This window comes from Artemia franciscana, chromosome 11 (assembly GCF_032884065.1).
Source record: "Artemia franciscana chromosome 11, ASM3288406v1, whole genome shotgun sequence".
NCBI lineage: Eukaryota > Metazoa > Arthropoda > Branchiopoda > Anostraca > Artemiidae > Artemia > Artemia franciscana.
In genome coordinates, this window is record NC_088873.1 from 37,108,924 (window position 1) to 37,131,888 (window position 22,965).

Sequence of the window (22,965 nt, forward strand, 5' to 3'; positions counted from 1 at the left end):
GCTGGGAGTGTTACAAAACACTGATTCTTCATTTGAGTGCAAAAAACATTTGATTCTTCTTAAGTTTTTCCTCTAAATTTCTATAGGTAGGCTAATCATTATAGCTAGGTGTACTATGGCTAAACTTACAGAGTCACACCATTGACCCTTATCCCAACCAAAATAACAGCAACACCAGGCCTTAAACTCCTAAGCTTAAGTTTTCAAGCCTGGAGTAGCCTACAAGAAACTTTGCTAGGAGGGCTCAAATGTATCTATAAATTAACATTAAAAAGTTGTTACAGGCTACCAATAAACTGCAAAGTTTTTTGAAGCACTTCAATGAATTACAGGATTCAATCTAGCCAAGGCTAGCTTAAGTAATTATCATTGAATGTTTTAAATCAGCTTCCAGAGTAACACAGTGTTTCTTTCTGTCAAGTGGGATTGAACTAAGCTTTCTTTGAACTATATACATTTATTTCTGGACAATTAGACCTATTACTCACTCTAGGCTATGCCATCTCTACAAAACAATTTACCACTGACTTTGGATAGGCTAGCAACTGTCCAAGCATTACAGGAATTTAATTAGAAGCTTCCTAAAGCAAGACCTGAAGACTTCATCCCCAACAAACTATTCAACCAAGCTTCTCTAGATATGCCCAGCAGATCACATTAATGCTTGAACTTTACCAATAAATTTTTTATTAAAAATCATTTTAAGGTCAAAATAAGATTGTTTACCATCACTGGTTCTTTGAACAATTGCAGTTCCATTCTCTTCCCTGCATAGAGGCTCATAGTCTTCAAACTTTTGTGTTAGCCATCATAAAAATTTTATATTATTGTAGTGATGATAATGATGTTAAGTTACTTAACTAAAGATACTCGTTAACTATCTTTAGCAAAAGTTACTTAAAAAGTTACTTTGAAGTAACTTTTCTGTCGTTCCAGCTGCTAAATAGCCTCAGCTGGAACGGAAAAAGTTACTTTTAGTAACTTTTCCGTAACTTTTAGTTACTTTTTGTCTCAGCTGGAACACGCTCTAAGTTCAGAATAGCAAGAAGCAAAAGCCACAAGACCCTTAATACATTTGTTCTTTTCATAAACAGATAGCTAATCCATGTCTATAAATTTCCAAGTCTTAAACACATTTTTCTACTGTTTTCTTAAATTCAAACTTTTTTTTTGGGGGGGGGGTGGACAAATTATTGGGGAGCAACCCAAATAGATATGGGTCGCCAATTAAGAAAAAGGCAAAGAAGATTAAAGAATGTTAGCTTTTAAAATTTTGATATTTTGAAATATGTGTTCAATCCCGTAAATTAAGGATAACTCTAGCACCTAGAATACTGATAATATTGCACTATCAGTTGTCTTGGAATGAAAATAATAAAAAATGAATAATTATAACTGATGCCAACTGAGCTTTCGAACAATCCCAAAGACTGACAGTTACGTAATCAAAGATGGCAGTGAACAAATTAGACCAACAGGAATTAACCCTTGACAGCTTTGAGCTTAAATCATTCTTTATCTAATCTTGAGTATCAGCATATTTCTGGCTATAATACATTAACAACGTCCATAAACAGTTAAATTTTATTCGTTTTCACGCAATACAACATGCTACGAAACAGAGTATATACATATACGACATCTTTCAAATGTATTGATTCTATACAAGATAAGCGCCACTTGAGGATAAGCTTGAAGGACCCTCGTTTTTCTCCCAATTATCAATAAATGTAAATAAAATTCTACACTACAGCAAACAATGACAAGAGGGTTTACTTTCCGTTCAAGAGAGAAGAACTTTTAAATTTAGAGAATTTTAGAAGTTATAAATATATTATTATTATATATCATTATATTAATAAATATATAATATACTTATAAATTTAACTTTTATTTTAGAGCATAAAATTTAGCTCAGATCAGGTGAGTTGAAGCAAAGAAGTTACAGACGTGTTCCAAAACTCAATTACTACCAATTTTTTATTAATATCTTTAGCTTAGACCGGCTGATAATAAAACAACTATATATTTTATTAAAAATTTAATATAATATAAAATTTTTAATATAAAAATAAAATTAAATTTAATTAAATTCTTTAATGTAAAAGGAGCTAATTTTAAAGTCTGTTCTCATCTTAGGTAATACAAAAATACTTATTATCTTTTTATACGTTGTTTTAGAACAAACATAATAACAAATTTAATTATCATTAACCCTAATTGTTCTGGAACACATTTTAATTAACACTGGCGATATGAATTTAAGCGGAGTCATTTTTTTAAAGCATTTTAAAACTACTTTGGTCACGGAGTATATTAGCTCTTTGGTGGCTAAATCCAACAACTAAAAATCGTCTTCTTTGTGCTTGGCGTTATCTATAGACACCGTGTGTCATTTGCAACTAAGGGCGTGAAACTATTATTATTGTCATAGATTTATTATCTGAATAGATATCAGATAATATATAGATAATATGGATAGTATAGATAATTAGAAAGAATGCAATTAGTAGTGATGGCGAAGAATTCGGTGCTACATGAACTAATCCACATGGTGATGCTGGACTGGGATACAACCAATACAGAAACGTTTAAAATAATTAACCCTGGAAACAAGAGAATAAACCAAAGACTTTACATATGTAAACAGCTTAAATTATATAGATGTATTGCACAAATTATACATACGCAAATTATGTCTAATTACACAAATTTGTGAATGATTGTTTGTATTATATGTAATTCTATACTTACTACATTCTATACTCTAAATTCTATACTGTATTCTATACTTACTGTAATTTCCTTACAACATACACATACCGCAATTTTTTAAACGACGCAATTTAGATAGATAAAAACAAGACAAACCCTTGAATCTGATTTAACATTTTTTTTTTTAAATATGAATGATCCAAAAAGTTCATGCGTGAAAGTAAGACTTGTCCTGGTGGAATTTTCCGATTCTATTTTCAATAGGATATTCAATTGGGCATATGCTATTCTGAGCTATTCTCTGAGCTATATTGTCATCTATGCTATGTCATCTATTGTCATCGGGTTCAGCCTTGCTTCAATATCTTCCACATCTTTTAGAAGATAATTTTTGTGTCTCTGTTTCACCTTTGCATGACAAAAAATGGCGGGAATACTTGATCGCAGTCAAACATATTTTATGTAAAAAACGAAACAAAAATCCTACAATTTTGTTTTCTTTAAGAGAAGCAGGAATCCGAAAATGAGGCGCCTACCGAACCGAAGCTTGTCTCGATGGAACTATTTAATCCTTATTTAAGGGTATTCAAACAACAAAAAGAGAAAACATACATGGACCGCTCAGAAGCCAATCGAGCCAAGTCCACCTTACATGTTCCGTAAGGTTTCGGCATTGAATCACCGATTGACTTTTAACTGTTCTCAGTTGCATGGATTTCACCAAAATAAGGATTAACGTGAAAGAATAACACCTTTTCTTTAAGAATTCAATGTGATAAATTCAAACTAGAAAACACCTGACGATATTCTCTGTCTAAAAATATCCTCAAAAGGATATTTTTGATATTTGGAAAATTTTTTGATATTTTTTTTATCAAATGATTCACAAAGCAACTAAAAATGAATATCCTTTTGAATTTTCGTATAAAATGAAATTTTTTCCTGCAATAAACATTTTCGCAAATTTATCACTAAAAACGTTCAGTCTTACTAAATCCAACTCTCAAAATAACATTTTCTCAAACATTAAATTTAGCCGGCATTTTTTAAGAAGAAAACTATCACGTTTGAGGCAAAATCTAATATTCGATGGAAATTAAATGAAAACTAGATGGATTTTGTTAATTTTTTGGCATAATTTTCGATCTTACTTAATTACTATCTTATTAATTACGATCTTATAATTTTAGCATAATTTTCAATCTTACTGTATGAGGCAAGATTTTGAACAAATTCGTTATTTTCAGCTTCATCTAGATTCTAGAAAGTCAGAGTCACTTTCAAAAACAGATTAAAATTTTAAAAATCAAAAAATTCTGGCCCAAAGAAGCACTTGCTAAAGTTTCCCTTGACATCCTTATCAAGAATTAAAATTGGTGGCAAACTAAAAATAGTACCCTAAAAATACATATTTTTCCCAATTTTCACCCCCCTCTCACTTCGGAAAAAGTGTCCAAGGCCCCTTCATTCTAGACTTGCGTGCACCTACAAATATTATCAATGGTGTTTAAAATACTGGCCATCATTAACCAGTAAGATACTTCAGACAATTATTCTCTAACATCAATAATGATGCGATCTTAAATCTCATTCTTCTTCTATATGGGATCGCATTCTTATTCTATCATTCTCTTCTTATCCTTCTATTACATCTTATTCTTCTTCTATATTATTCTATTATTATATACTTTCTATTAAATCTTATTATTATCTTCTTCTTCTATTATTAGTATTTATCACATTTCCTTGGTCATGCTGCACTGAAGTATAAGGGTTTTGCGAAACTTGTGCTTCACTGAAGGTCTTTATTTTTTACAAGGACATACAGCAATAACTATTTCGAACTTTTCTTAGCAGTTTTTAATCCACATTACCAAAAGTTTCTTGGACGAGTCCTCTTTTTGAATAATACGTAGACAACATTTTGGATATTTGGAAAAATTTTTGATATTTGTTTTCTACAAGGACATACTGCAATAGCTATTTCGATCTTTTCTTAGCACCTGTTAATCCACATTGTCTTTTCCAAAAGTTTCTTGGGCAAATCCTCTTTTTGAATAGTACGTAGACAATATTTTGGATATTTTGAAAAATCTTTGATATTTGTTTTCTACAAGGACATACTGCAATAGCTATTTCGATCTTTTCTTAGCACTTGTTAACCCACATTACCAAAAAGTTCTTGGTGGGAGTCCTCTTTTCGAATAATACATAGATAATATTTTGGATATTTTTTTCTACAAGGACGTACTGCAATAACTATTTCGATATTTTCTTAGCATTTGTTAACCCACATTACCAATGGGTCGGTCTTCTTTTAGTGCAGGAACTTTTCAGATCTTATGCTTTGGTGAAAATCTTCCCTTATGGTCTTTATAAAGATACTGGATACTATATAATTGGTTCGATCTCTTTGCGACACTTGTTCATTCACATAACCCAGAGTTTCTTGGGGGAGTCTCCTTTTTTAATAACACACAGAAAATTCTTTTGATTTCCCTGGTACTGCTGTAATAAAGTAGGGGCACTGCCAACCTTATGATTAGTTGAAAGTTGTTCTTTATTTTCTTCATAAGGAAATAATGGAAAAACTTGCTGGATATCCTATCAGAACTTATTAATTCACATCACCCAAAAATTTTCGGGTGAGTCTTCCTTTTTAGTGATACGCAGAGAGACTGACGATTTGGTGAAGCAAAAAAAATTGTCAGGATTCAAATCCTTGTTTGTAAATTTCCATCCGAGATGCTCTCCACAGCTATGACAAATCATTATCTGCCAGTTGTATCTAAATTAAAGATAAAACGATCAATTAAATATATTTCTTCCGTTATATTTCTTAAATATACAATCCATTAAATATTTTCCATTTAATAATAGCTAAATAAAATATCAAACATATTATATGATAATTTATTTCATTTTTTCATGCTGCTAATGAAGCTCTACAACCGGTGCCTTTTCAACAACAATATAACCGTGAACATATCTCGGAAATAGGGAAAACGCAAGCAAAAACACGTTTTCATGAAAATAATTAAAGATAGTTACATCAACATAAGTAGCAACATAAAAAGAGGGGTACCCCCTCCCACCACACACACACAAAGAGTTTTAGTATCCCTAAATTTTTATCTTCCTATATTAATTATTACTTCAATATATTTTAATAGTCAAATGTTATTACGAAAACAAAATTATAAGAATTTTCAACGAGTCTGAAACCCCTCAAAGATGGCATAGGATAGGTATGAAAAGTGCACCATTGGAATTGTACTGGTCAAAAATCCTGTAGAGGTGAATTACAGCCCCCCTCCACCTTGAGAGACAAGGAAAATCAATTTCTTGCATGGGAAGAACTGACGTGTCTCTCTTGTTTTTTCTTCGACGCTACTGTGGCACTGGAACATCATGGAGAGTCATTTAAAAGTTCATTAGAAAGCTATTTTTTATCAACACTTTTTTTTATAAATTTGATTTGACAAAACCATCACAAAGATGGTACTCAAAAATTACACTTTGGGTGCCATTTCTGGACTTAAGAGTTTGGGAAGAACGATAATGCCAATATCATCATCTCCATGGTCGAAAAGTCTAAGCCTGAAGTTTAGAATCCCAATCTTAACATATTGGAAGCTCTTGAGATCAACAACAACTGGACAGAAAGCACATCCGCTTATTGACTACTGTCACATCCTCCGAACTGATAGTAGCCAGCTACTCTCTTAAAAACATACCTCTACTGATTTTACCTCTCAACCGGCTATTTCAGAAGAGGAGCTTAGACCTTGCGTCTGCAGCAAGCCAAGCTTTTACCAAGCCGCAAGTCAAGCGTCAGGAGGGTGAAAGCGAGTTCAGAAAACACTTGACGAGAGAGCCAAGATAGCAACTGAGCTAGGCTTAGAAATAACAGTCCTAAAGACAGCGAAAATGCGACTCAGTCGGATTTGTGCGCTATTCAGTTTAGATGAGGAAAAAATGTAGACGGTCAGTTGTATTCTTCTGTTAGAAGCGATCATGTTGGTCTTTTTTAGGAGAGACTTTACAGGAACAGAACTGCGGTCGGATATTTTACCGAAAGTTATGCCACATATCAGTGTGGCGTCTGCTGAACGAATTTTTTATTCTGAGAGTATTGAAAGCGTTACTAAAAAAAAAAATAAAAGGAAGGACAAAAATGCTCACAAGACTTGCCCTTCTTCACGTTCGTTGTGATAACATCATAAGTGTAGGAAGTTATTATTGATAGATTTACTAATAGTAGAAATAGGAGGCGAGAATTCGCTCCACAATATTGACAGTGTTTCTGTGAATATAGTTTTCTAGATAGTTTTACACTACTGACAGCCAGATAATGGACAGAAACATTAGCATGTAATTTTCAATATCAAAATTGTACTTAATTTAGAACAGAAATTTTCGCAACGAACCCCCCTCCCTCTTCCTACAATACGGGATCGCATCCATCACTGGATCTGACCGATTCTAAAACATAGATAGATTCTAGGAACGACAATAAGGGTAAACGCACTAGTTTTGTGGTTGTAAAGAGTCATGTACTTTCTTTATATTATTTATTACATTTTCACAAAGAATTCGTAGGAAGGCAGTGTCTTAGAAACTTGAGAAAGGACTAATTCAACCGGAAATTAAGAATTCTAGTACCCTTGTAAGGACAAAAAATGATTGAAGGGCAACCAGTGCTCTGGGGAGCTCAACCAGCTCTCCCTTCCCATGCTTTTTTTTGCCCTGGAATACCCCCATAGCCCGATAGTATTCTGACCATAAATTATAGATAGCCATTTCGCTAGACTAGTCAAAAGGACGAATTAGTATGCCTCCAGGGTCGACATAAACCCCGTAGCCCCAGGGGCAATGACCCTAAATTAAGAAAATTATTCACAGTTATGTTTTCTGAAAAGCACCCTTTTTTCTGAACAGCTTTAGATTTATTCCCCGAAGTCCCTAAGTCAAGGATCCACAGAAAAATCTGTAAAATAAAAAAATATTTCACCTGAAAACGGGCCAACACTTTTTTCTCTGTTCGGCCTGGACCCGTAACAATTTTATTCAGCATAGATCAAAAGAAGTTCGGGACTTCGAATGTTTTTAGTCATACCAGAACAGCTACTAAGAGATTCACAACGTCAAAAACGGAGCCACAGATTTCATGTCTTAAACCGGCTGAGAAATTACATTCATAAGTTCATGGGCCAAGTGAACCCTATCCCGAAACAATTGAAACTAACACAAAATTTGTTTCGTATCAGATAGCCTTGAAACTGACTGAGAAATGGTAATAAGAACTTGAAATGTTAAAAAAAAAAATGATTCCACGCATGAGGATCATTGGCGTGTCATTAAAATTACTTTAAACCCAAAGTTACAATTCTATTTTCATATTTAAAGGAAACAGCGTTGCCATTGGTTTGTATTAAAATCCTCAGAGTTTCTCATCTTTATGTTCCATAAGTCTAAACACTAGGGAAATATAGATAATCTTGACTCAATCAAACTTTTGATAAATTTAGGGCAAAATATGTAATTTGGGAGGGTTAAGCATTAAATTATGGTACATATAGTTTGTTCAAATGGTTCAGAAAATAGCTGTTAAAACAATTAAAAATAACTGTCAATCTTAATTGAAACTAAATAATCCAGTTTCACTGAACTGACCCGACCAGGGATATTTTTCACTGGCGTTAGCTTGAATTTGAATTGAATATGGATAATCGTGACTCAATCCCCCCTATCGTAAACTTTTGATAAATTTAGGGCTAAATATGTAATTTGGGAGGGTTAAGCACTAAATTATAGTACGTATAGTTTGTACAAATGGTTCAGAAAATAGCTGTTAAAACAATTAAAAATAACTGTCAATCTTAATTGAAACTAAATAATCCAGTTTCAATGAATTGACCCGACCAGGGAGATTTTTCACTGGCGTTAGCTTGAATTTGAATTGAATATGAATAATCGTGACTCAATCCCCCCTATCGTAAACTTTTGATAAATTTAGGGCTAAATATGTAATTTGGGAGGGTTAAGCACTAAATTATAGTACATATAGTTTGTGCAAATGGTTCAGAAAATAGCTGTTAAAACAATTAAAAATAACTGTCAATCTTAATTGAAACTAAATAATCCAGTTTCACTGAACTGACGCGACCAGGGATATTTTTCACTGGCGTTAGCTTGAATTTGAATTGAATATGAATAATCATGACTCAATCCCCCCCTATAGTAAACTTTTGATAAATTTAGGGCTAAATATGTAATTTGGGAGGGTTAAGCACTAAATTATAGTACGTATAGTTTGTGCAAATGGTTCAGAAAATAGCTGTTAAAACAATTAAAAATAACTGTCAATCTTAATTGAAACTAAATAATCCAGTGTCAATGAATTGACCCGACCAGGGAGATTTTTCACTGGCGTTAGCTTGAATTTGAATTGAATATGAATAATCGTGACTCAATCCCCCCTATCGTAAACTTTTGATAAATTTAGGGCTAAATATGTAATTTGGGAGGGTTAAGCACTAAATTATAGTACGTATAGTTTGTACAAATGGTTCAGAAAATAGCTGTTAAAACAATTAAAAATAACTGTCAATCTTAATTGAAACTAAATAATCCAGTTTCAATGAATTGACCCGACCAGGGAGATTTTTCACTGGCGTTAGCTTGAATTTGAATTGAATATGAATAATCGTGACTCAATCCCCCCTATCGTAAACTTTTGATAAATTTAGGGCTAAATATGTAATTTGGGAGGGTTAAGCACTAAATTATAGTACATATAGTTTGTGCAAATGGTTCAGAAAATAGCTGTTAAAACAATTAAAAATAACTGTCAATCTTAATTGAAACTAAATAATCCAGTTTCACTGAACTGACGCGACCAGGGATATTTTTCACTGGCGTTAGCTTGAATTTGAATTGAATATGAATAATCATGACTCAATCCCCCCTATAGTAAACTTTTGATAAATTTAGGGCTAAATATGTAATTTGGGAGGGTTAAGCACTAAATTAAAGTACATATAGTTTGTGCAAATGGTTCAGAAAATAGCTGTCATAACAATTAAAAATGACTACCAATCTTAAATGAAACTAAATAATCCAGTTTCACTAAATTGACCCGACCAGGGAAATTTTTCATTGGCGTCAGCTTGAATTTTTTTTTTTGGCGTTTCACTATGCGGTTTTGCTGGCTTTAAAGACTTTCTTATTTCACAATTTAGTAGCGCTACAGAAAAACCTAACATTCCCATATCCTGCGTCTTTCATCAATCCTTCAACAACATATTACAACAACATAACTTCAACAGCATAACTTCAACAACATATTATGTCCAGAAAAAAAAGGCGAGGATTTGTAGAAAAAATTAAATTGAAATGCGGAAAAAAACAAAGCAACGAAAAAGAAGAGTAAAATCTATACCAAATATTTTTAGAACGAGATTGCACACCGTCAAGAAATTTGCAGGGGAGGCAAAGTCGAACCACAAAATTTGTTTTTGGCAGGATTTAAAAGGAAGTATATCTAATTTGCTCTTATTATACATTTCTAAATGTATTCTTATTTCCCAGGGAGGAGGCCACCCCCTTGCGGCATCCAAAAGATAGAACCAGCTACAGCTACTACTTAAAGTTTTCTTGTTGTACAATATTTTTTATTACCTCAATGATAAAATGAAAAAGTGAAAATCGTTTTTTCAAAACAAGTTTGATTTTCTGGATGTGTTTGCCACATACGTTAGATCCTTGTATCTGAATTAACTTTTTTTCAAGAACTTTGAAAAAAGTGGAAAACAGGCAATTTGTATGGAAAAAAGATTATGGGAAAATTCTCAATATTTTGGGTAAGAGAAGTATGAAGTCCTGAGCATACATTTTTCAAAAGTTACGCACAAAGAGAGAAAAACTTTAACCAATGGGAACAACTAGACAAGGGTCGTAAGAGGGGAGCGATAGCTGTCCAAACCAATAATAGTAAAATGCAGCAATATTTGTTTCTAGTTGGTGTGATTGGGGGGTGGGAGGACCCCCCCACCAAATCCTAAACTTTTTTTAAATTACGGGAAATTCTTGTTCAAATCATCATATAAAAGTTTTTTTTTTATTATTATTGAGCCGTCAAAAAATATTTTACGTACGTGCCTACCTCTCAAATATTTTTTTTTACAATTTAGTTTTATACGGTATATATATTTCATATTGTTTGCTATTATGAAAAAAACAACTAATAAACAAAGAACACTTTGGGACAAAGCTTCGCCAGTCCAGATCCCAAAAACCCTTACTGTCTGAGCTTCGTGAAAATTAGTAAGAAGCGTGTCTACGCTGGCACAAAACTGATTCTAACCTCAAATCTGCAATTTTGGCAGATCTCTGATAAAATTAATGTTGCAATTATACATAGTTGCCTGATATAAAGCCAAAACAAAAATACAATAACAAATAAGAGTCACAAATAATTAATATTCAGAGGCTCACCCTGGAAACCAGCTGAATTCCATTGTAGGAGAAGTGATAACATCAATACCAGAAGCATTACTGTAGGTCAAAGTGTCATGTATATAGCCCCCTGGATTGACAAAGGTGCCGTGCGGTCCGTGCAGACTTAGAGCTAAAGAATCAGATGTAACAGCCAATGATGAGTTACATTCCTTACAGCACACCCCTTGCTCAAACTATAAAATGGAAAATAATAGTATTTTTGTATCTATTTTTTTTACAAAGAAATGAACTCAAAATTCAGTTCCCTATAAACAAAACATGTAAAAGCGGAATTTCTATTAAAAATTAAAATTGATGAGTTAAAAACATAATTCAGTATTAAATATTCAGTTCTAAACCTTTATAATTACTTCACTCTGTCTCTAAGACTTTGTGACATCTGAAATTCGGGTACATGAAGCTATCCTGCCAAAGAAGTATTTGATAATTTCATTAAACAATAGTTTCTATTAAGATTGTGATGAGTGATGAAAGATATCGAAGATTTATTCGTAGCTACAATAAGAGTTATCAAAAAGTATTTGTTTATGAATTTGACAATTTATACAATTCAGTTTCTTTTTTTAAGAAAATTGTTTGGGAGATACCGGGCGAAAACCGAGTCAGGTGTTGGTAACTTTCTGAAGCTGATAAAATACTACAAACATCAATGTAAAAATTAAAATAATGCTGAAAAAATGATAAGTATGCCAGCTTCAAATGGCAGAGATAATTAATTAATTTGTGAAAAAAACGTTTTAATAATAACCAATAAAAAAAACATGAAATTAATTCATCAAGCCTGCTTAAATTGCTTGCTATAATATAATAATATTGATTACAATGGCAGTCCAAAATCAGGCCACCATACTGGCCTGAAAATTCTTCATTGTCTGGCTAATAGGTACTAGATATTGTTATCAAACCTACTGTATTGACGGGTGAAGTCCAGGTGAAAAGTTAGTTTGTGTCCTGATACGAGTAAGTAAGTCTGGATGAAGGGTGGATGGGTGAACGAATATCTAGACATTTCCTTTTTCGGTGAATTAAATACAAAAAAACAAGTTTTTTTCAACTGGAAGTAAGCAATACCTTGCTCTTTACGCTAATGTCTGAATTTTGTCTCAATTTGCAAAGTTGGACTACTTGAGAGGAAAAGACGATGACATCCAGCGTCATCGTTTTTGTCGGACATTTTTGAACTGCTATGCGGCCTCAAAGAAAAGGAAGATTTGTCAATGTTTACAATACTTGATCCATTCGGACGTGCCTTCTTTTCCAACGGACCCTCATACAATAGTGACCTCACGCCTGAACGAATGCGTCCAGATGCTTAATTTTTTAGTCGAAAAGCAGGGAACATGTTTGCAGAGTTCAAGCCCAGTGATTTGGCCACTGATGCCAGCTCACCATTCCCCCTCTGTTCATGTGGTGCTGTCAAATATTCCTGACAATATTAATACGAAAAACTCTGCAAATCAGCGTGATTTTTTGCAGAAGCTTGGTTGTGCTGGAAATGTGAAACATACTGTTTTTCGCCGAAATGGACCTGTAGTCCATATGGTTGACGAAAATTCTGCATTGGCAACAGTGGCTACAATACTTAATAGTATGGAAATTTGGGCTAAGATTATAAGAACCGAGTACGCAGGTTTTATTAAAATGTACACTGATTTTGATGTTTGTCAAATCTCCGTGTTCGATGAAAGTGTAATTTCTGCGACACACTTCGGAAATTCAAGAGTTGTGCAGCTGAAGTTTAAAACAAATGATGACCTTTGAAGTTTGGAGTGAAGATCAAATATTGTTTATTTCATTTCACTCGACCGATCGAAAAACCCAAGCAGCGTCTCAACTGCCAAGGATTCGACATTTTGCTCGGGAGTATTCGAACCCGACCAACTGTAGTGGATGTGCGGGTGATCATAGTAATAAGGGTTCATGCGCGCCAAGCAGACATAAATGTCGTCACTCCGCTTGGCATGTCTGTCTTACCTCAGTCTAAGCCTTTGTTTTATATACATAAATCTGAATCAACCTCAAACCTCGATTTTGTCCTGTCTGATCATCCAGAACTTCAATCTCCCACTATGACTGTTTCAGATGACATCCTACCAAGCGACGATCTACACCTCCAGTTCAACATTTACATGTCCCCTTCACAAAATAAAACAAGACCCTGTTGGTTCACAAAAGCATCATGGGATCACATAGATGTATCGTCCTTTCAGTACACGCTTGATTCTTTGCTGATGAAAATTAAAATCCCTTTCCACCTTCTGTCAACTTCATTAAAAGGGAACCGACTGGACCTTGATTGCTTTCTAGCTGAGTTGACGCATTTTCTTCAGGTCGGCTCTTCTGTATTTGTACCTTCGATAAGGGTCAAAATAGGGACACAGAAACGTGGTTGGAAAGAAGATGATGAGTTGCAAGATACCAAGCACCGTCATACGTATTGGTTTCGGATTTGGGCCGACTGTCATCGTCCTCACTTGGGTGTTATCTTTCAATTGCTGAGTCAACCAAATGTGAGTTCCAAAAAGCTCTCCGTCATTGGGAAAATAGACAAGTTCAAACGGCAACACGTGAGATAAAAACCAAACTCCAACACCTTTGTAGAAGAGTTTTAAAGGTGACATCAAGTTCCTCCTCGTAATCTAACCTTATCGATGGCGCTTCGTGAAAAAAACATTTTTCTTCGCTTTCCTCCAATAATTCTCCTATTAAAATACTTATTAAAATGCCCTCCTCCACCATATTTCAAAACTTGACTACCGGAGGAACTCTGTCATTGTTACACCTTCAGCTGTCCACACCCAAATCCGTCTAATGAAACAGCTTGCATTTCTCAGAAACATATTCCAGCTGCTCTTTCGGAAGGTCTTTTTGCCTGTGTCTTAAACAAGGGCAAAAACCCAAAGGTTTGTGAATTGTACAGACCAATTATTATTTGCTCTACAATTGGTAAGCTTTTTGAAAAAGCTGATCTTCCAAGAAACAAACACAAAGCGCAACCATGGGGACAACCAATTTGGATTTCGCGAAGACTTGGGTGTGCAAAACGCACACGCAACTTTTTTGGCTATAAACCTGTATGGGCGTGCAATCGACATTTCAAAGGCATTCGATTCCATTATCCATTCACATGCTGTTTTTTTCTATTAAGAAGTGGAACAAACCCTCTTTTCTGCCGTCTCTTATGGAATTGGTATAGTTATGCATCCATACGGATGCAACTAGGTAGCCAGCTGAGCAAATCCGTCACTGTTCAGAAAGGTGTGAAACAAGGCTCTGTGTTTAGTCCAAATCTTGTCAATAATGCCATCTGAACCGTTAAAAATATTCCTCCATTTCTAATTGAGTCCTATATTGATGCCAGCCATCTCTGTTACGCAGAAGTTATCCTTCAATTATCAGATGATCTCTACTTTCTCCAAAATAAAATTCATACAGTTTGCTCTGGTATTAATGAGATTAGGCTTCAAGTTGCCGCCTCTAAAACTGAGCTTCTCGTCTAAAGTTCGTCTCAACAACCTTCCGTTACTATCAATGTTGGACCAGAAACTATTTCTGCATTGTCCTCTCTGAATTATTTAGGTCTTCCGTTTGGATCAAATGTTAAAAATACTAAAACACTCGCTATCTCGGCGTTAAAGAAAAGCTTAGAAAATCGTATGGGCTGCTTGCTCGAGTTAAGGGCCAGTTTTACAAAATAACCCTGGGTGGACTTTACAACGCTTTTTTGCACCGCATGTCTTCTTCCTTGTCCCTTTGTGGAGTTTTTCCATAATATCTGAGCGGAAGAAATTAGATCTTCATTCTTCCGTTTTTGCAAATATGTTCTGCAATTGCCACTCTGGACTCGCAACCAGTACATTTCGAGTAGATAAGGCGTTTTCGATATTTCAAACAGTTCGTGGTAGCGAACTGTAGTAAGGAGCGACCCGGCTAAATAGTAACCGAAACTCTAAAATACGGAATTTCGACACCAATAGTTACATCAAAAGAATCGCATTTCAATGCTGATTTTAAATATATAAGATTCATCAGGTTTCTTACCCATGAAAAGTTACGAGCCTGAGAAAATTTGCCTTATTTTACAAAATAGAGGGAAACACCCCCTAAAAGTCATAGGATCTTAACGAAAATCACGCCATCAGATTTAGCGCGTCAGAGAACCCTACTGTAGAAGTTTCAAGCTCCTATCTACAAAAATGTGGAATTTCGTATGTATTGCCAGAAGACAGATCACGGATGCATGTTTATTTGTTTGTTTGTTTTTTTCCCCAGGAGTTATCGTATCGACCCAGTGGTACTAGAATGTTGCGAGAGGGCTCATTCTAACGGAAATTAAATGTTCTAGTGCCCTTTTTAAGTGACCCAAAAAATTGGAGGGCACCTAGGCCCCCTCCCAAGCACATTTTTCCCTAGTCACCGGATCGAAATTTTGAGATAGCCATTCTGTTCAACTTAGGTTTTCGACTTAAGTGTTCAAATTAGGTTTTCGACTCCCTCGCTCTTTACGCTAAAGTTTTTTTTTATTGTTTTAAAAAGTAGAGTTGTGACAAAGAGTCAAACTTTAGCGTAAAGAGCGAAGTGTTGAGGAGGGGTGAGGAAGAGCGAAGTGCTTTGGATGGGACAACCCCTTTCATATACGGAACAATTTCTGTTCGTTTTAATTTTTAATGTCGCTCCTTACTTGCAGTTAAAAAAACATTTTTTTTTATTTAATCCTCAAAAATGAACCAACTTGTGGATAGGTTCAACAAGCGTCGAGAAAATATTGTCGAGTTTTCACATAATTGTTTAGCTTAATTGTGTTGCGAAAGTAGCTGAGATGTTGTTTGTTTTTTTTGTGAGTTTTTCTTGTTTATTGTTTCCATTATATTTTATTTTTCTGTATTTTTTTACTCCTCTAAGTACATTTTATGTATGTAAAGAAGGCTTAAGTGAACTATTATTATTATTATTAACGGCTAATTAATTAGAATAAATAGCTCTTTTAAAATTACTAAAAAAAAGCTTTGGCGTAAAGAGCGAGGTAGTAACGAGGGAGTGACCCTCTCCCTTATAAACGTAATAATTTCTGTTCGTTTTAAATTCTGATGTTGCTCCTTAATTTCAGTTGAAAAACTAGTTTTTTAAAATTTAATTTCTGATAACTTCTAAATAATTCTGGGAAATCTGCCCCCCCCCCTCCCTCCATGGAAAATTCCCTTATTTCATGAGAAATTCCTCCAAAGGAACTCTTCAGCCTCCCCCCACACACATACAAACACACCAGAAAAATACCCTCTGAAAACGCATTTATACTTCCCAGTAACCAATACTATATGTAAACAACGGGCAAAGTTCATAACTTGTAGCCTTTCTCCCTGGGGACTGTGGGGGGTTAAGACATCCTAAAAGGCATAGTTATTAAATTTTGCGACTATGTTGAAATAAAATGGCTATCTCAGAATTTTGATCCGGTGACTTTGGGGGAAAATGAGCGTGGGAGGGGGGCTAGCTGCATTCCAGTATTTTTGGTCACTTAAAAAGGGCACTAAAACTTTTAATGCTCTATCAAATGAAGCCTTTTCCCAACCTTCAACGATCACTGATTCGATATAATCATTCCTTGAGAAAAAAAAACAAACAAGAGCCAAGAGCTCAAATGGCACTTCAGACGAGGTCGGAAGAGCCAAAAGCCAAGATCTTCTTCCCACTAAGTTTCATTACGATTTCACCACTCTAAGAGTTTTCCAAGATTTCCGATTTCCCCCTCCAACTCCCCCCAATTTCACCGGGTCCGGAAGGGATTTAGAATAAGAGCTCTGAGACACGAGATCCTTCTAAATATCAAATTTCATTAAGATCCGATAACCTGTTAGTAGGTTAAAAATATCTCATTTTTTCTAATTTTTCCGAATTAACCGTCCTTCCACTCCCCCCCCCAGATGGTCAAACCGGGGAAGAGACTATTTCTAATTTGATCTAGTCGGGCTCCTGATACGCCTGCCAACTTTCAGCGATCGCCATATTGATCACGTATCTAGTTTTGGATCTTCTTCATGTAAAAACTGAGGTGGTCCGGGATTCAAACCTGAGCACAAGCCATACTTAAGAAGAACAATCATTTGTTTTATCGACAAATAAAATTCTTCTCAACTATCTTGTTTGCTCCCCCCCCCCATATGGTCAAATCGAGGAAGAAAATATTTCTAATTTATTCTAGTCTGGTCCCTGATGCGCCTGCCAACTTTCATCGTCCTAGCTTATCTGGAAGTGCCCAAACTAGTAAATCCCCCCAACTCCCCCAAAGAGAGCGACTTATGTTAATAACGTATGTAGGACATGTGCTTATTTTTCCCACCAAGTTTCATCCCGGTCTCTACACTCTAAATGTTATCCAAGATTATCCCCCTCCAACTCCCCCCAATGTCACCGGATCCGGTCGGGATTTAAAATAAGAGCTCTGAGACACGAGGCCCTTATAAATATTAAATTTCATTAAGATTCAATCACCCGTTCGTAAGTAAAAAATACCTCACTTTTTCTAATTTTTCCGAATTAACCGTCCCCCCACTCCACCCAGATGGTCGAATCGGGGAAAAGAACTATTTCTAATTTAATCTCGTCTGGTCTCCGATACACCTGCCAAATTCCATCGTCCTAGCTTACCTTGAAGTGCACAAACTAGCAAAACCGGGACACACTGACAGACCGACAGAATTTGCGATCGCTATATGTCACTTGGTAAATATCAAGTGCCATAAAAACAAATAAAAAGGCATCCGTGATCTTTTTTCTGGCAAAAAATGCAAAATTCCACATTTTTGTACATAGGAGCTTGAAACCTCTATAGTGGGGTTCTCTGGTACGCTGAATCTGATCGAGTGATTTTTATTAAGATCACTTGATGTTTAGGGGCGTTTCCCTTCTTTTTCAAAAATCGGGCAAATTTTCTCAGGCTCGTAACTTATATTGGGTACGATTAAATTTGATGAGTTTTACATAATTTGAACAAGTATCAAAATTTGATGCATCTATTGTTATAAAAATTCTGTTTCTTAGAGTTTTGGTTACTATCAAGCCACATCACTCCTTATTTACAGTTCGTTACCATGGAAACTGTTTGATTCCAAAGCAGAATGCTGATATTACATCAATTTATCAGTCTTGGTCCATTTTCAATCCTATCATTCATTTCATCCAATCTTATCACTCTAATCCTATCAGTAGCCTTTATAGATATTCATCTCCTTTGTTCGCTGCAAAAGGTTAGTTTTTTTGGTGTCTTTTATAGACTTCTTTTTTTATAGCTTTTTTGATGCTTTTCTTTAGTTTTTTTTAGGAAAGCCTGGCAGAGGTCCTTGCCGAAATATCTACTTTTGTCTTTTTGCTTCGCTTTGTCTACTGGTTGAAAATCAACTTTGTTTTCTTTGTTATTTTTTAATTATATTTTCTCGTTTTTCGTCAAACTAGTGTGTTCCAAGAACGTATTTACGAATTCAAATTCATAACTCAATATGTAACATGGTTTTAAATTAATACCCTATTATTCTCCAATGCCCGGAATTGAGGATTATTGGATCATTCATCCAAACAGCCGGTAATTTTCTAATTGTCAAGAATAACATATTTTTTAAAGATCAATGATACCAATAAATAAATTAACAATAAAATAAACATAGTTAACAACAATTAACAAACACAATTAACAATAAAATTACAGTAGAATTTAATTATCTTGCGTGAATAGCAGAGAATAGAGATGTAATATGGATACCTTGCCAATAACACTCAAATTGGCTCTGAGCCTTTGCATGACCCAATTCATCGAGAGAAGCTCCATCATAAACTCCTCTGAAAATGGAAGCTGAAGGATTAGCCAATAGAAGATATCCAAAATTTGGCCTCTAATTTGATTGGAAATATATATTTCTATTTCTCTTTTAAAACTAAAAAAATGATGAAGGGTGACTTGCCCCCCCCCTCCTTGACATCCTCTTTTTCACAAAGAAATCTGATTGAAATTGTGTCTTTTTATGTCCTTAGCCCTTCTGAATTGTCGAAAGGGAGTGGAGGATAAACATCCCTTCCCCCTCTCCACATGATCATCGTCTCCCCAAACACACCTAATCAAATTTTTAGATATGTATTTTTTTCCAGCATAATGTAAAGGTTCAGAAATTACGTATTTGAAAATGACGAATCAACAAAGCTGTTGGGGCATTTTAAGAGTCAAAGTGGTTGAAGGGTAGTTACTAGGGTAGCCACAGAATTAACAATAAAATGACAGTAGAATTTAATTATCTTGCGTGAATGGGAGGGAATAGAGATGTAAAATGATGTACCTTGCCAATAACACTCAAAATGGCTCTGAGCCTTTGCACGACACAATTCATCGAGAGAAGCTCCATCGTAAACTCCTCTGAAAATGGAAGCTGAAGGATTAGCCAATAGCAGATATCCAAAATTTCAGAATTTGGCATTACAGCAAGTATAGCAGTGCCATCTAGCGTCTTCACATGAAGCTTGATTTTTTCCATTAATATATTTGGATCATATAAATCGAATATGAAGGAAGGCACAGAGGAGAGACTCTTTAACTGGCTGAGTTCTGAAAATATTGAAGTTACTACAATAAAACAAAAGAACTGTAGCATTCTAGTTTCTAAGCAGAACTAGAACAAGCGCAGGTTTTAGTTCAGTTCTTATAGACTAATTATGCGTCTATAGACGTGTGATTTAAGTTTCTAAGCCCGATTGGAACAAATGCAGATATTTAGTCCAGTTCTAAAAGACAATTCCATCTTTATTTCAATTATTTCTTCGCTTCAAATATTGTGCCACAGGTCATTGACCCTTTTGAAAGTTAATTCATTGCATATTTCATAATATACAAGTGTTTCAGTGAATAAGTTCAAATTAAAAAAAAAAGAAAAAGAAAAAAACATGAATTGATTCTGTAGAGAATTTTGACCTGGATTTAGACAGGGCACAAGTTATGAATAGTTTTTAGGGTGGACAAACTTACAAGTCACTTAAAAAATGCACAGCCTTAGTGTGAATTAAATATTTTTAGAAAGCAGTTACAGCATATTATCTTATTTTTTAAAGTCTAAATACAAGACACACATCGACAAAACAAGTCCTATTGACACTGAAAAAACAAGCACAGATACAGAAAAACTGTTTATACAAAAAAAAAAAAAAACCCACGATAAACTACGTTCTTACATAGCATCATGACACTTAAGCATGGTAAAAGTTTATGCATACCTTCTTCAATATATTCGCACTCGTTTCATCTTATTGTCTCTTTTATTTCTAAGGTAATATCAAACATAGTCACTTATTACCTAAATTCCGAACTAGCCCAGCCACTAATAACAGAAATTACCGAAGGTACCATTTTTCGAGCACAAATATGCCGAATCGAATGTTGATTTTACAAATTAACTTGCTTTAGAGATTGAGCTGACTTGAACAATTCAATACGAAGCCACCTCAAAATACACTGAAATAGCACCCCACCAAATCTGGCAATAGTCCTTAGAATAATTCTCGTTCATTTTTCTCAACAAGGTTTTCATGTTCGTCTCGTCTATACTGACTTCTCGACGAAAACATTACATTTAATCAAGGCTGTATCCAGGGTGGAGGGTTAGGGAGTTTAACCCCCTCCCCCGAAATGTTAGTTCGACTCGTAAAAATGTAACAAAAATGAATATAAAACGAATTTTTGATACGTTTTTAGTTTTTGTTACCCCTACCCCAAAAACATTCTTGTGTAAACCCCCCTCCCCCGAAAAAAATACTGGATACGGCCCTGAATTTGATGTCACAAGTGATTCAGATACCCATACTTAATTCTTGTTCTAATGGGTCTCCTCTACGTTCAATAGAGTTCTTCATCAGGCAAATACGTTTTATAGCACAAGCTTAAAAATAACTTAAAGAGGATGGGTAAATAATGTGGATAAACATCAGAAGTAATGGAATAACCGTAAAAATCGCGAGACTTCATATGAAGGGGCGGGGGTCCTCCTTCACCACGGACGTGTCTGTTCTTCATAAAAAAACTTACTTGATAATCTCAAATTATGTCCACTTATGTAGGAATTAGCCACACTTGATAACGACACTTCAGGCAGTATTTTTACTTCTGCAAACTGGTAAACATTATCCCTAAAAAACAAATAAAGATCATACCAGCTAAATGGTAGCCTAAATAGGACTCTTAGCTTTAAACTAATCGTTATATATTTTATAAAAACAGATGTTTATTACATTAGCAAAAAAAAACTTTAGTTTACAGTAGCGGTTATTTTCAAGATAGCAGAGCTCATCGGTATATATAAGTATTGCTCATCGGGCACGTGAACAAGAATTCATTTAAGAGACAAGAAATTTGAAGAAATACAAAACAAAAAGCTATTTATATAAAACATGCACATAATTATGAAACTATTATCATCATGTCATCCAGTTAAAAAAAATGTGACGGTTCTGAATATGAAGAGGGGGTGTGAGTACAAAATTCTTTTCAGGTAAAGGGGGTTTTAATAAACTCCTGAAGCTGCTGATTTACATATTCAAGAAAACAATACAGTCTGGCAGAAACTAATGCTGGACATGTTATCCAGTCTATGAAACTTCGATGGATGTGGATATTAAGGAAAGACGGATTGGGTGTACAACAGGCTTTTTCGGTAAAGGGGGTTTTAATAAACTCCTGAAGCCGCTGATTTACATATTCAAGAAAACAATACAGTCTGGCAGAAACTAATGCTGGACATGTTATCCAGTCTATGAAACTTCGATGGATGTGGATATTAAGGAAAGACGGATTGGGTGTACAACAGGCCTTTTCGGTAAAGGGGGTTTTAATAAACTCCTGAAGCCGCTGATTTACATATTCAAGAAAACAATACAGTCTGGCAGAAACTAATGCTGGACATGTTATCCAGTCTATGAAACTTCGATGGATGTGGATACTAAGGAAAGACGGATTGGGTGTGCAACAGGCTTTTTAGGTAAAGGGGGTTTTAATAAACTTCTGAAGCCGCTGATTTACATATTCAAGAAAACAATACAGTCTGGCAGAAACTACTGCTGGACATGTTATCCAGTCTATGACTGGATAAATCGTTTACTAAAAAATTATACTAAATCGTTTGCAAACCTTAGGAGCCGTGCAAAAATTTGAAAATCTTCTGCAGTCTTTTCATCCTGCAAATTCCAACAAATGGTTCTAAGCTGAGATGGCTCGTTGAATGAAGAAGTTACTTTGCTCTCTGCAGCGGATAAAACATCATCCTCTTGTACTAAAAGGCTGCGATAAGGTAAAGATATATCTCAAAACTTCTGTTTTACTGAATTTATTACTAATAACGCCATAAGCTCCTTTTTAGTCTGCAATTCAGGGTTGGCAAAACGTCTGGCTAACTAAATTTATTACTAATAACGCCATCAGCTCCTTTTTAGTCAGCAAGTCAGGGTTGGTAATTTCGTTGTCCTGAGCATCTCATATCGTAAGTGCTTAAGGGGTTCAAGCATTTTTAAGCTTTAAGCGATGCCTTTGGGCCAGGATGTTCAATTGAGGGGTTTTTTGAATAGGCAAATTCAGCAACAGGACTTAACACTTCAAGAATATACAATTTAATTATTTATTACCGTTTTTTAGCAAGCACTACCATTCACTTACAATAATTTTCAATTCAATTAAAAATATATTTCAACTGAAACTGATAAGAA

General features: G+C 34.9%; 1 protein-coding gene across 7 annotated transcripts in view; it reads right to left on the reverse strand.

Annotated features, from left to right (window-relative positions):
- Positions 1-1,570: 1,570 nt before the first annotated feature.
- Positions 1,571-22,965, reverse strand: part of LOC136033160 (protein cereblon-like) — a 42,022-nt gene continuing 20,627 nt past the window's right edge. For all 7 annotated transcript variants that reach the window (XM_065713823.1, XM_065713824.1, XM_065713821.1 and 4 more), the window contains exons 5-8: positions 21,296-21,396; positions 19,560-19,825; positions 11,215-11,411; positions 1,571-5,503 (exon numbers count right to left, since the gene is read on the reverse strand). In XM_065713823.1, the coding sequence (XP_065569895.1) occupies positions 5,338-5,503; positions 11,215-11,411; positions 19,560-19,825; positions 21,296-21,396 (730 nt within the window). In that variant the 3' untranslated portion in view covers positions 1,571-5,337. The remainder of the gene's footprint in view (positions 5,504-11,214; positions 11,412-19,559; positions 19,826-21,295; positions 21,397-22,965) is intronic.